General features: G+C 48.8%; 1 protein-coding gene across 13 annotated transcripts in view; it reads left to right on the forward strand.

Annotated features, from left to right (window-relative positions):
- The window catches only part of DOCK9 (dedicator of cytokinesis 9), a 330,985-nt gene that overhangs the window by 262,810 nt on the left and 53,661 nt on the right, over positions 1–14,514 (forward strand). For 7 of the 13 annotated variants that reach the window (XM_075563462.1, XM_075563461.1, XM_075563465.1 and 4 more), the window contains 4 exons: positions 329–443; positions 5,498–5,564; positions 7,305–7,352; positions 10,024–10,160. In XM_075563462.1, coding sequence (XP_075419577.1) covers positions 329–443; positions 5,498–5,564; positions 7,305–7,352; positions 10,024–10,160 — 367 coding nt within the window. Of the gene's footprint in view, positions 1–328; positions 444–5,497; positions 5,565–7,304; positions 7,353–10,023; positions 10,161–10,751; positions 10,796–14,514 lie in introns of all 13 variants that reach the window. The other 6 variants (XM_075563463.1, XM_075563468.1, XM_075563464.1 and 3 more) reach the window with 2 other exon arrangements.

The following is a 14,514-nucleotide window of genomic DNA, read 5'->3' on the forward strand; positions in this document are numbered from 1 at the left end:
TTCTGTATTGTTTCTGTGTGTGGGGTTTTTTTGCATGCAGTTTTCCTTGCCATTTAAGAACCAGGCTGATCGCCAAAAGGGTGGTGCTCCAGTGTGAAAGGTTTGTGTCTTCTGGCTCGTCCTGGAGGGAGGCGTTCAAAGACGACACACCAGGGCTTCTGTGGGGCCCATTTGTCGAGTCTACATGAAAACCTGTGGATAGATTGCTCCCGCTTTCCAGTTGACAGTGATTTGACTCAATCCTAAGACTCTTTCAGAGGAGAAAAGTAGAGCTATAATCTTTCCGTTTGCTTCTTGAAGAGAAAAATCACCTGCGTTTCCTTTTTAGCACCAGCAAAGCGGCACGCTGGGAAATTCGGTGGTTCGGTGCGACAAACTCGACCAGTCTGAGATTAAGAGCCTGCTGATGTGTTTCCTTTACATCTTAAAAAGCATGTCCGATGGTAGGTGAACAATGAAGATTTTTGGTTTATGTGTTTTGTGTCAGGAACTTTCTCAAAAGATATCCGTTGGCATTTTAAAATTTTAACTGCTTGCTCATGTACTACCTGCAGAGTAGATGTGAGAGAACAAGCGAGGTTCTGTGGTAGAATTCCTACCTGCCCTGCAGAGGGCCCAGGTGTAGGTCCCGGCCAGGGGACTTCATGTGTCACAGCGGCCCTGCCCTGCTGTGGAGCTCACCTGGTTTCAGGGGAGACACGCTTCTGACAAACCAGCCACGAAAACATTGTGGCCACGGTGGGCCAGTCCCATTGTGCCTGGGGCCACCAGGAGCCACCTTGACCTGCAGCTCACAGCAACAATAGAAACCTAAGCCTTGGTTGAGAGCCGTGGTTCCCAAAGTGGGCAATACTGACCCCTGGTGCTTGGCGGGGGGGATTACAAAAACAGATACCTACACTTTATCCTGGATTATGGACGATGGTCCAAAAATATTTCATTGTCAGCATGGTGTGGGGTAATTTTTTTCCCTTTTCTGAAAAGGGGAGTGGTGGGCCAGATAAGTTTGGGGACCTGTGGTGGAGGAAAATATTTCTGCTCATTGTTTTATTTTAGAAAATAAGCTCTAAAATGTGAATGGGCCTATTTTTAAAAATTCATGTTAGACTTGAGCCTGCCATGGTAGCTAAAGGAGACAGAAGCAGATGATTGAACTAGCTCTTAGTTGTCCAAACAAACTCCTACCTACTGGCAACTTGGTGTTACTGTATTAGGCAATTGTTCCTATTAGAGAAGTCCCTTGTTGGGGGATCCATGCAAGCCTTCCATGCAGACTGCGTGTAACAGGCTGGCTGTGCCTGGGAACGTGACTGTGCAGGGCTCGTAGGAGTGCCGCTGTAGACAATCACCATGTTTCGTAGGAACCACCCCAGCAATGAATGCTTTAGGGAGAAAGACGGGACTGTCCGCTCCCGTGAACAGTTACAGTCCGAAACTCGCAGGGGCAGTTCGACCCTGTTCTGTAGTGCACTATGAGTCAGCATCGACTGGATGGCAGTGAGTAGTGTCAGAAGGTGATTCAGGTACACTCTAGACTTGGAGAGTTCAAACTCAGCCCAAAGCGCCTGTTGGAAGACAGGCTGAGCAGGGAGTTCTCAGAAGGTCACAGACAGCAGTTATGCTCAGCTGCAAGTCGCAGTGAGCGTCCCCCATAAAGCTGTCAGGCATGCAAGGCAGGACAGTCACAGCGGGGATGGTGTGACGCAGCCAGTCCCGTGCAGTTTGTCTGAGTCAGTGCCAGAGTGCTTCTCTTGGTCAGAGTCTTGTCTCACTTCGCCTGCAGCAAATTATAAGGTAATCGATGAGCTTCGTGTCAGTCGTTGAATTAAGGTGAGCTCTTGTTGATGCCAGGATGCCTGTTTCTGAAACCCAGAAGGCCCCTTTTGCGTTTTTCTTTGGGGGCCGTGGATGTGGACGTTCACAGTCTGCTGGGAGGGGCTTCTGCCTCTGCTCAGTGGGTCTCTTTGGTGTTGCCCTTCCATTTCCAGCAGGGTGAGCAGCCTGCCCTTGTCACTGGATGTTGGGACCACCCTGGCCTTCAAATGCACAATAAACATTATTCCCCCTGGATAATTCTTTTCTTTTGTCACTTAGTTACTTTAAGCTATCCACTTTTAAAAAGAGCAACTACCGTATATATTCAAATATAAGCTGACCCGAGTATAAGCCGAGGTACCTAATTACCTGGAAAACCAGAAAAACTGATTGGCTCAAGTATAAGCCTAGGGTGGGAAATGCAGGATGTGAATTAACACAGAGACCAGAGGGGAGAGACGGAGCGCAGCCACAGACAGACACATCCTTACCGGTTCAGCTGCCGGAGTAAGTGAATCACTGCGGGTGCTTCTGCGAATTGGAGCCGTCCACATCATAGGACGGCTCTGATTGGTTAGATGTGAGTAAACTCTGATTGGTTAGATGTGTGCTGACACTGCAGGGCTTTGAATGAACAGCAAAGGAATGGCAATCACCCGCGAGATGTTACACCTCTCTGGGGTACCACTGACCCGTGTATAATCCAAACCCCAGTTTTTCAGCACATTTTGTTGTGCTGAAAAACTCGGCTTACACACGGGTATATACGGTAAGTCGCTTTTTTCCTTTCTGAAATGTTATCCAAATACAAACGTACAGAACACTTTTAAAAATTTATTTTTAATTTCAAATTCAAACTCTTCCTAGAAAAGTAAAAAGTTCTAAACATTGCCGTCAGATAATGACTGTTAACCAGCATTCAAACCCTATTTTTTCCTTTGCTTAAAAAATATATTCTTTTAAACATTGAATCTGAGATGTGACTAGACTGTAACTGCTTTTGATAGACCCTTTAAAGTCAGCCCTTCTGAAAGCCAGTGCCAAAATTATATAAATGCAACCACCTCTTCAGTCGTGTCACAATATCTTTTGGGGTTTTTTGTAATTGCCTTCAACACTTAACATTTTCCTTTATAATTAGAATGAGTGTGTGTGTGTGTGTGTGTGTGTGTGTGTGTGTGTGTGTGTGTGTGTGTGTGTGTGTTGAAGACATTCCCCTTCCCACCCCCCCAAAGTCTTAGTTATTTCACCTTTAGGTGTAAAAATCTAACTGTAAGTGATGCATGGGTGTGGTATGCTTTCAGAGAACATTTGCCAAATAACCAAAATTAGTTCTGCTGCCACTTTAGAGGCTCGAAACCACCAGCTGCTCCGAGAGAAAGATGAGATGCTTTGACTGCCGTAAGGAGCTGCAGTCTCGGAAACCCACAGGGCAGTTCTATTCTGTGCTCTGTCCCGTAGCCCTGCTGTGAGTCCACTTGGTGGCAGTGAGGGGGTTTTGTTTGTTTGTTTGTTTGTTTGTTTGTTTGTTTTTAACTTGATAGCAACTCTTTCCGCCTAGTCTCTCTCTGTATCCCGCCTCCACCACGTCAGACCGAGATGTGAACATGCCCCTCTGGTGGACCTGGGATGCCCTCTGTGCCCGCAGAGCTGGGACGGAGCTGTGGTTTTTGCCATTTAACCAACCACACTCGGCAAGCAACAAAGGGTGTGGCTTGGTTCGCGCCCTCTGTCTGCCAAAGTCAGGTGTTAATCCCACCCTAATCCTGTCCCTTAGGAGGGTAGAGAACACGCTCCTAAATGGGACATAGCCACAGGCACAGAATCTAGCACCGCCCAAGGCTGGGAGGGCCGATGGATCACACCTCTCAAGGTGTGTTAGGGGAAGGGGAGCAAACTGGGCTTGTACTTTAGAGCTGGGATCATGGCACAGTTAGCAAAAAGTCAGGTGCCAGGCAGTGTGGCAGAGGGTCCCTTGCGTGCTTCTGGAAGGCCCCAGCTTCCATAGACGTGGCGCTGTGCCCATGCCTCCTCTCTGCAGACCCTGCTGCTGTGCCAGCTCACAGTCCTCGGTGCCCGACGCTCGCGTTGTGCGGGCTGGGCCACAGGGGTCTGGAGCGGGCCCACAGAGCTCTTCAGCACTCATGTGTGTGACTTTTGGGGTGCACCCTCGCTCAGATGACCAGCCACATGTAACCAGAATCCATTCTGTTAGGTGCTAAACTCGAAATTCCGAAACGGTGGTGTTTCCTGACTGCCCCACTACCCCTTACCTCATTTCTGGTCAGAGACTCCAGGTGTGGTTTTCAGAGTCAGATGCATTTGGATTTAAAGCCCCATTGAGCTGTAGCTCCTGAGGTTGGTAACTGGGAAGATTCATGACGAGCTTCTCTTGCCTTAGGTGAGAGAGAGGGGGCTGGGTCTGTCTCGCTGAGGACCACTGGGGGTGCAATGGTTCCATGTTCCACTGTTAACCAGAAGGGCAGCACTTGAAACCCTCTAGCCATGCCCGGGAGAAAAGACCTGATGATTGGCACTCGTAAAGGTTACAGCCTGGGAAACCTTATGGGGCCGTTCCACTCTGATCGTAGGAGAGCTCTGAGTTAGAATCCACCAGAAGACACACAACCGCATCTCTCACAAGATTCTAGTCCAGAGTAAATGACTCTGTGTATGAACTCGGGACCACCTAGTGCAGAGCCAGGTAGGTGAGAGACTCACAATAAATATCCCTCCCTCCTTCCCTTCCTGTGGCTGTTCTTGAAAGAGCAGAGGGAGTCCGTGAAGTGCTCACACCTTCATGAGCCATCAATACCCCTGCAGCTAAGCTCAGGTCAGCGCCCCAAAGAAATTGCTTTTTCCCTAAGACATGCGCCTTCACCTGCTTCTCAACATCTTGGTGAAAGGCAAAACAACTCCCACTGTTAATGCTTTGTGCAATGCTAACTGGTTTTAACAGAAGAACGGTTAAATGGTGCTGCCTTGGCTACCATTACTGAACAGCTCGATAGAAGATTCCATAGAAAAGGTGGAAAATATAGGACAGAATTTTCATTTCTTATAGATTCTAGACTTTGTGGATCCATAGAGCCTGATACTATTGACCTGAGATAATCTTTAAACCTTAAACCAAGAATATCCCCTGAACTCAACTTAAAATCTAACAATAGTTTCACTAAACTAGTAAAAAAAAAAAAAAAAGGTCAGTTTGAGCATTATACTCGTTAAGTATCGAATCCGTTTTATAGCAGTAACTCAAAAGAATACACGACAACCTTAGGGACCTTGTAAGTGGGAGAAAAATAACTCAGAAAAGAGGAGTGAGAACAGGGGTTCATTTCCACGGATGCCACCATTGTCCCTGAATGGTACACGTGGGGATTGTCGAATGAGTATGTGTTCCACTGTGTCTATTCTCAACAATGCCAAAACCAATTGAGTAGACGAAAATATAATATGTGTAAGTTAAAATATGCTTTTCACCATATCGTACCGGTGGTGATGTGATGAAACTAAAGGTCATGTGTTCAAATGTAGATTCTTTAACGGAAATGACCCTATTGGCTGCTATCTACTCTAGATAAGTATCTATGATTTGATCAGTCTTCCATTGTAGTAGTAGGTGAATCTCCATCATAACACACACCATGCGCACCTGACCAGATGAATGTTTATTTTCTAGATGCTTTGTTTACGTATTGGAACAAGGCCTCGACATCTGAACTGATGGATTTTTTTACGATATCAGAGTGAGTAGTTTTTTCTTTCTTTCCTTCCCTTTGCTTCTTGCCTTTTGATTTGTCCTGCTAAGAAAGAGGAAACTACTGCCGCGTTGAATTAGGAATGTAGTCAGTGTCATTCCAGACCACATCCTCACGGGGTCCACTCCTTCACCTCACTCTTCTCCACATGACCTTGACACCTATTCCCGATGGCCACGACTCAAGGGGCCAGCCTTCAACTGTTGCAGATGTGTGGCTGGAGAGCTGCGGTAGCTGCTTGTGTGCATAAACCATTTGAGTAGCATGAAGTATATTTACTGAATTGGGTGGGTGGTGTTGTTTCCAGTTGAATATAACTGAAGCAGATGTAGAAACGAAGACAGTAAAAATGCCTATAATTTAAACACATTTGATAAGAAAAGTGAACTCTTTCAAATAACCTATAGTCTCTCACTTTATTTCTTCATCCTAGTGGTGGAATGATTACACAGTGGGCTGCTAACTGTAAGATCGGCAGTTCAAAACCACTCTGAGGGAGAAAGAGGAGGATTTTTACTGCCATAAAGAGCCAGAGTCTTAGAAACGCATAGGGGCAGTTCTACCCTGTCGTACAGGGTCCCTGTGAGTCAGGATCAGCTCAGTGGCAGTGAGTTTGGTTTGGGTTTGTTTTGTTTTCTGCTTTTAGAAACACAGGTCTGCAGCCCCTTGCCAGAACCAGATTATTTCCCGAATCCGGTATTTCTTAGGTTTCTTTGAAACCTTTGAATGTACATAGAGAGCACATCATATAGATAGTACCCAGCAGCGTTTCAGGCAGCATGTTTATTATAACTGCGGCAACAGATGCGATCACTCCGTAATTGGATAAATGACGCTAACTCTGTTGGCTTGACGTCTCTCAGTTTGGACCCTAGTTTGCCATTAACCAATGACTTTGCACAAACTCTGATGGAAACCCCTCGTTTCCATTGCCTCCTGAGAGGGTGGATGTGCGCCCTCGACCGGGTTCATCTCAACCCCTCAGGACAGCGCCCTCTGCCGCCTCTATGAAGGGAGTGTCCTGTCATTGGGGTAGAGTCAGCACCCAAGCAACTCTCAGGAAATGAGTCGAGCTGTGGGTGGGCGTCACCCTGTGGATTCTCACCCACTCAGGGCGGCCCTATGGCACGGGGTAGCACTGCCCACTGCGTTTCCTTGGCTCTGAATCTTTAGGGAAGCAGAGGAACTACTGGGTATATTTGAGCTGCCAGCCTTCTGATTGGCATGACAACACGCCCAAACCCAGCCCCAGGGAGATGATGCTGCCATAGGTTTATTAACTATGTGATTTTAAAAAAAAGTAACTTCCCTTTTGCGGATATATTAAAACAAAAGAGACCCCCCGAAACAAAACGCTATGTTTGTGATCTGTCAAGGACCAGTCTCCATACTTGAACCAAAAGAGTGTGTCCCTGGCATAACTTTGAGTCAAGAATAAGCCAAGTGCTTTCTGAGGTCAACGGCCTGGGACTCAACCTCCAGACTGAGTGGATGAAGCGCCCTCATGGTCCTGAGCCATCCTGGAGCATGTGCAGAGCAGTCTGCCCTGAACAGATAGCAGCAAAAGGCCAGGCCACCCCGCTAGCCCTGCTGGTGAACACTGTTCACAGGGTGCGCCGTAGGAGTGAGATTGTATGCACTTTCATGTTGATGGCTTTAAGCAAGACAGCGTGTTGGAATTCATCTAGTCTTCACACCTCTCCTGACTCCTCTCTTTCCCGCCTGCAGAGTCTGCCTGCACCAGTTCCAGTACATGGGAAAGAGATACATCGCCAGGTACCGTGGGGCGGGGGCTGTTCTGTGAGAAGCGTCCTGTGCCTGGCTCCCCCTCCCCCTCCCTCTCGGCGTTACCCTTGGATCCCCATGTGTGGGAATTGTCATGCATGGTGATTGGCAGTTGGAATTCACAGGCACAGCCATGAACACAGTTGGCAGGCATTTGGATCGCCGCCGTAAAAATCTGGGAGCATCTACAGCCCTTCTGTCTCATATTTTAACCCACACGCATCTCTTGGAAAACGTCTCCACCGTGGCCCGTTGCCACCCTGCTACCCTTCCGTCCAGATTCCTCTCCATACGCTGATCGTTCTGTCTCCACTTTCTCTTCTTAGCGAGTTTCCTCCACTGGCCCATTTCCAAGAGTCGCTCTTACCATCGCCCCGCTTCTCTCTCTCTCTCTCTCTCTCTCTCTCTCTTTCTCTCTCTCTCACACACACACACACACACACACACACACACACACGCCCTCATGTCTCACCACTGCCTTCCTTTCTTACTGAAGGGACCTTTCCAGCCCACCCTACATTGGTTTGGATTTCACAAAACCTTCGTAAGTGAGCTGCTTCACTGACAAATCTCTTGGCTGGGTGTCATGAGCCCTAACTCCCCCCTCAGGACTACACGCCCTTGCTTCTACTCTGAGTCCAAGGGGAGCTCAATCCCCCTGCTGCTGTTGCCCAAACAGATCCGCTGGGAAATATGCCTTCAGAGGGCATCTTGTCTGTGGGTTGGCAACAGACAACTGCCCTGTCACTACTCGGTGTGTCTGTGTTGGTTTATATTTTCTGTTGTGAGTCGTCCCTCTGTGTTATTGATGAGTGTTGGTCTAAGTATCATATTTTCCACTGATTGGTTTTCAGTATTTCAGTGATAAGTAAACTTAGATTTATGTTTAAGAGAAACTTAAATTTCACTATAATTGAGGACATTTTCTTATCATAATTATGTTTTGTGGCAATCAAAATAGGAAACCAGATTTTTTTTCTAAACAGACTCATTTAAAAAAAATGAAGACTTGCCTTCGATATTAGCATTTTCATCTGGGGATATTTGAGAAGGTTTCAGAATTACATTTTGTGTTAACAACTAAAAGTATGTGTCTCCACAAAAAGCCAATTTCGGGAAAATATTTTGCTTTTTCCATCGATTAATGTGTATTTAATTTTTTCCCACTGAAATTTGGTGGCACTTAACATACCCTACACTTGACTTCTTCTCATTATAATGGGGATTTTAAAAATCTGACTTTTGAGTACAAATGCAAGGATCTGCAGGGCGTCCGTACACCACTGCCGCTCCGTGGTTGCAAGGCACCTCCTGCCTGCCTCCCACGGCGTGTGTTAGAACTAAAAGGCACTGTTTGGGGGCGAGCTTCACACCCTGCCTGCCACATCTGACACCCACATCACACGGTGGCACTCAGAGACGAGTGTGCAAAACAGTGAAACGCCTCAGAGCTTCAAGTGGCCAATGTGGGAAGCTGACGACTCCTGTCCCCACAAAGTGCTTTAGAACCAGGTTTTGTGAAGCCGTTAGCTTTGTTGTTTTCAATGCATTCAAATTGTCAGGTTGTTAAGAAAACCTTCCAACTCACTCAGACCGAAAACCAGACTTGCTGCCGGGACTCTGGGAGTAGAAGACCCCAGCCTGTCTCCCGTGGAGCCACTGGTGGTTTCGAACTGCGGGCCTCGTGGTCAGCAGCCCACAGCAGCCAGGGCTCCTGTGTGAGTCGCGGCGCCCTGCAGATACTTGCATCTTTCAGTGTGCACCATCCTTGAAAGGAGAAAGGCGCTGGAGGCGGGTGTGGACGATGGCGTGGCTGTGGTGCTCTGTGTTGAGAATTGCCACGGTCGCTCCTGCACGTGGAAAAGGAAGCGAAACCCTTGACTTTAAGCTTTGTCCGTGTAGGGCGGCCGGGTTCCCTAAGCTCTGCGCCTTTCCATCGTGTCCCTCTGCGCACTCGGCAGCCTGCCGTCTGGCCTCGGTGTGCATGTCCTGGTCCTCCACACAGTAACACGGCGAGGGGGATGGCTGGCGCGGGCACAGGGGCGGTGCGAGGCCACGCGGTGTCACTCGTTGTCTGCTCTGGTGACGGTACGCAGTAGGAAGTTTGCTGCCTGATTGCTAACCTGGATCACCTTTCTATTTTCTTCACTTGACCGCTGACAAGTTTAACCCAGGGCTTGATGCCTCCTCCTGCCTGGGTAAGAACGGAGCTGCTGAAACTGCCTCAACTAATGCTCTCCTCTGCATGTTTGGTTTTTGTGCCTTGCCACGCCACTGCACGGTTCTTGTTGTTGTTGTTGTTTGCTCGTTTGGGGAGGTGGGCGGATGGTTTCCATTAAAAATTTTTTTGTTGTTTTTGGATTTTTTTATAACCGAGAGAATCCCCAGAAAGGTTTGCCATATTTTGACCCTTGTCAGCACGGTCACCTGGCTTGGTTATTTTGCGATGGTATTTCGATTTTTGTGCTCTCCTAAGAGGGAAAGGGCTCTGTGCTGGGGCTTGTGTTTTGCTTCCCCTCTGGCTGCGGTCCATCTGCGGGCTGTGGCAGGGCTGGCCCGTGCTCAGCTGCGCCCCCTCCTGTTTGTGCTGTGGCCGCCTCACTAACGCTCCCCGTGTCGCCCGTCTAACTTTTGCTCCTATCCCATTTCACTCATGTTGCAGGAACCAGGAGGGGTTGGGACCCATAGTTCATGATCGCAAGTCTCAGACATTGCCTGTTTCCCGTAACAGAACAGGGATGATGCATGCCAGATTGCAGCAGCTGGGCAGCCTGGATAACGCTCTCACTTTTAACCACAGTAAGTCCCATGACATACCATCGTAACCGCCAGCCATCTCCGCCGACATCCACCCGGGGAGAGCCCCAGCCACAGCTGACCGCGTCACCAACTTGGTTTTTCCTTCCAGCTCGGAGCGAGGAGGCTGAAGAGCTCACGGCAGCGTGCCCTTCCTGGGCGGAGAGCGCTCAGCACTAGGGAGTGGCATAATGTGGGCCTGGCCAACTACCTGAGCATCAAACCTGAGCATTCTAGACCCTCTGCCACCCCCCTCACCCCTCTGCTCACCACTCTGACAGCCTAAAATTTAGCCACTCGGTGGCCAAGGATTTAAACACCTATTTGGGTTCATTGTCTGCGGCCAGTGCCTTCCGGACGTTTTGCTTGTCAACGTCTGGCTGGGGGTGTTGGTTCTTTTCTGCCCTCACCACTCCCGCAGACGCCTGGCCCCGAGCCTGCCCCAGGTGGGTGGCATGCGTGTAATTGGCCAAGCGTCCCCGTTCTGCCACTCCTGCCCGAATGTCTGGACCGTGAACCCCAATGCCCTTGAGCCGATGTGTGAGGGTGTGGAAACGCAGCCCAATAACCAAGTGACTTTTTCTGTGTTTTCAGCGTGAGAAAGATATCGAGCGTGCTTGGGATTTCTGTAGACAGTGGTAAGATTTAATCAGGTCGACGTCTGCTTATGAGGCCGCTTCACTTGCAAGCCAGACCTTTTTATTCATCTCACCTTCCTAACTTTGGGGCTTTCTAACTTCACCACAGAGATTCTGCCAAAACGTGGGAGCATATGTCCGGTACCTCCACTTTCCTTAGTCACGACAGGGGACGTGGCGCTGTGTGCTCTTTCTGTACCATCTACATGTACCATCTTCTTAAGTGTTTCACCGTCCTGAGCAAAGCAGAAAACCCACGCGATACTCACCGTGCTGGGTAGCAAGCCGCAGTGGGGCCACTCACAAGAAATAGCATTTCTCAGAACCGACCCCTCTCCTCTCCCAGCAAGGCAGAGAGGAGAATATTAAATCTAGCATGTTTTTGTCCTCATCCCGAGAACTTCTTTAAATTCATGGCTGTCACCATCCGCCCCTCATTTCTATTCCTGAGAGTCCCATTCCCTCTGAGGGTCACACCGCCTTCTTCACGTAGGCCGCAAGTAAAGGCAGTCTCCCCAAGGCCCCTAATCAACGATAGCTCAAAGTAGCAAGGATGACGAGTTCACACGACAGCAGCTTTCCACCCTCCCACCCCAGCAAAGGTTAATGGAGCTGGTACTGTTTCTCTGTGTAAGATGGGAGGCCTGGCGTTAAGTCGGCGTCTGTCAGCCTGCCGCTCGCGGAGGGCGCCGTCTGAAGCTGCCTGCTCTGGGCCCTGACAGTCCTTGCAAAAAGGCCTGCAGGGACGGGGTCCAGCTGCAACTAGTGATAAATTGATTTTCTTTTCAGCCTCCTGTCTTGTGGAGTTTGTGCTTTTTTTTACTAGCAAGAGGGTAGAAATCAAGAGAAGCAAGACATTTTGTTATTTCTTGTGTTCTCTCTGGCACACAGATGAAATCTTTCAGGACACACAGAACCGACCAGCAAGACCTGTTGTGCTGCCTTTGCCTGAATGGTTTACGTTAAAAGTAACAGCAGAACACTAAAGTACTTGCTGTCGAGAAGATTCTGACTCTTGGCCAACCCTGTGTGTTGGACAGCTTTCCAAGGACAGCTGTGCTCCAGGGGATCCCTCCCCACCCCCACCCCTTGGGATCCCCCCCACCCAGTTTTGTTTTGTCTTTCAATTTTTCAATGGTAGCTTTTTGCTTTTTCAAACCCAGCTCAACAGCCTTTATTTCCAAACCACACGGGGCTCATTTGTTCAAGCAAATGCCTGAACCTTGACTGGCATTTAAATTTAAAAAATCATATGCCCTCAAAGCCTCCTGTCTCTGAAAATGATCACTGAAAGAAACAGAAAACAAAAACCAAAGGCGTGATCCACGCAGGAATAAATAGTTTTACCGCCCCCCTGCCCCCCCCCATGCAAGCCGGTTTTGCAGAGGGGGGTTGGATTGGGGCGGAGAGGCAGCTGGCTGTGTTCTGCTGACAAAAGCCATATTGTTTGCGTGGTTGGGTTCCATCCGCTCCTCTTACCGCCCGCAGAGGACCCCAGCCTCCAGCCTCGCCTCTCCTTGGTCCTGTCTTTTTTTGCTTCAGGCAGTTTTCAGTGACAAGCGCCCCCAATCACCTTTCTTCCTCCTGCCTTCCCAGCGACCACAAGTAGATGGTTCCACTAGCCTTTGTCTGGGTCACCATCATCCCTGCTGCCGCAGGCACGGTCCTGCTGGCTCCCGCTTCATTGGGAACTCAGCCTACATTGACATCCTTTGTCCCAGTGATGTCCCTGGGTGCCCCCAGCCTTTCCTGGTGAGCTGGGCAGCCTAGCACGTTACTCAGTAGAGGACCTCAAACAGAGGAGAGCGTGTACTCTATGTGCACAGGAATATGTTGTCTGCTTTTGTAGCTAGGTATTGTATGGGCCATTCGTAGTCTCTTTGCCCCTCCCTTTCCCCCACAAAGCATTCTTATTTAACAGTGAATAATACAGTATCTTCTGTTGGGCCAACCAATATGATACAGGGCCCATATGTAAGAGACTTGCCAGAGACAGCGCAAAGTCCACAGTGGATGTACTTCAGGAAGGACTGGAAACAGGGAGGGTCCCTGGACCACACTACCCCTGCCATCAAGTTCATTCCAGCCCATGAAGACTCCCCTTGACTGCCTTCTTCAGTCAGCCAGTCTGCAGATAGTAGCCTAATGCAGTGCCCTGTCGCATTCACCTCACCTCATTGCCAGTAACTTAATAGAGTGTATGGTTATAATTATTGTATTACTATTGTTAATCCCTTCCAAAAAACGAGACAAACAAACTCACCACCACCTAGTCAATTCCAACTCATAACCACCCTATAGGACAGGGTAGAACTGTGGGTTTCCAAGATTGTGATTCTGAATGGAAGTACAAAGCCTCGTCTTTCTTCCATGGAGTAGCTGGTGGTTTTGAACTGTACACCTTTTGGTCAGTAACCCAACGCACAACCACTGTGCTATCAGGGCTCCTTTTTAATCCCTTACTGGGCCTACTTTATAAATTAAACTCTATGGTTGTAGGTATGAACACATGGGATTTGGTACTATTCCCAGTTTCAGGCATCCACTGGGGTCTCCGAATGGATCCCCAATAAGTGCAGTTTTTTCGGTTCATCATCCTGACCTGGGAGGCAAGGCTTACAAGCTCAGCTTGACCAGCAGAGGGCAGCAGAGGACTGTGAGGAACTCAATCCCTTGTCAGGGTTTCTGGGTTCGCTCCCACCACCAGCCCCATCACTCAATAGCCTGGGAGGAGCCTGGGAAAGACATTGTTGCACTATGCTTATAACTCTAACGGGGCCAGATTTTGAAAGAAATTAGTAAAATAGCCATTCCTACGTATTTAAAAATGCCGCTGAAGGTCATGCGCTTCATTGTTGCGGTGCTTGCCCAGGCACACATGAAGAGTGCATGTTTAGAACACGCACTCACAGACCTACTTACTGTAACTTGAACCTTCTGCAGCTTAATCGAGAGAAATTGTACCAATGGCACGGTGACCGCTACCCGTGGAGTACTTCATATAAACCGCATCATGGCAGGGACACTCCATGATATGGTGGCTAGGAAATCTTATTACCTCCCCTCCAAAAAATATCTAAAACATCACTCTTGTATTTATTTTCACGGTGTAGGAAGATACTCAATTCACCTGCATGACCATTCATCTTTTCCACTGGTGGTAAGAGGGTGTCCAGCCAGCTATGAGCGGATTCACTTGTAGAAAGCTCTGTCTCTTGTAACTCGGCAGAGTAGGCGTCTGAAGACCACTGGATTATGTCACAGAGAGTGAGCTTTCTGCTCCGTGGGGGGAAGCATTTTCTGACTAATGCCCCTGAGCAGGACGGGCTGAGCTGCCTCAATGGCTAGCCCAGCGCCTGCTGGTAGATGTGTGAAAGCTAACTAGACAAGGGCCTATTGGAGATATTGTCCAGATCAAGCCAAAGCCAAGCCAAAGCCACTGACAGCCAGTCTCATAACGACTCTGTAGGACCGGCTAGACTGCCCTGTGGTTTCAGTAGACAGTAACTCTACATGAATAGAAAGTCTCATCTTTCTCCCATGCAGTGGCTGGTGGTTTCAAACTGCTGACCTTGCAGTTAGCAGCCCAACTGTGTAACCCACAGCACCACCAGATCCAGCTAAACATCAAGGAAAGCCGGGCCAGGTGGGTTTATAAGGACCTCTCTCAAAACACTGCAAGCAAAGGGAACTGGGTGATAGCTAGCTAGCATGTGCTG

The sequence above is a fragment of the Tenrec ecaudatus genome, chromosome 11 (genome assembly GCF_050624435.1).
Source record: "Tenrec ecaudatus isolate mTenEca1 chromosome 11, mTenEca1.hap1, whole genome shotgun sequence".
NCBI classification, from domain to species: Eukaryota; Metazoa; Chordata; class Mammalia; order Afrosoricida; family Tenrecidae; genus Tenrec; species Tenrec ecaudatus.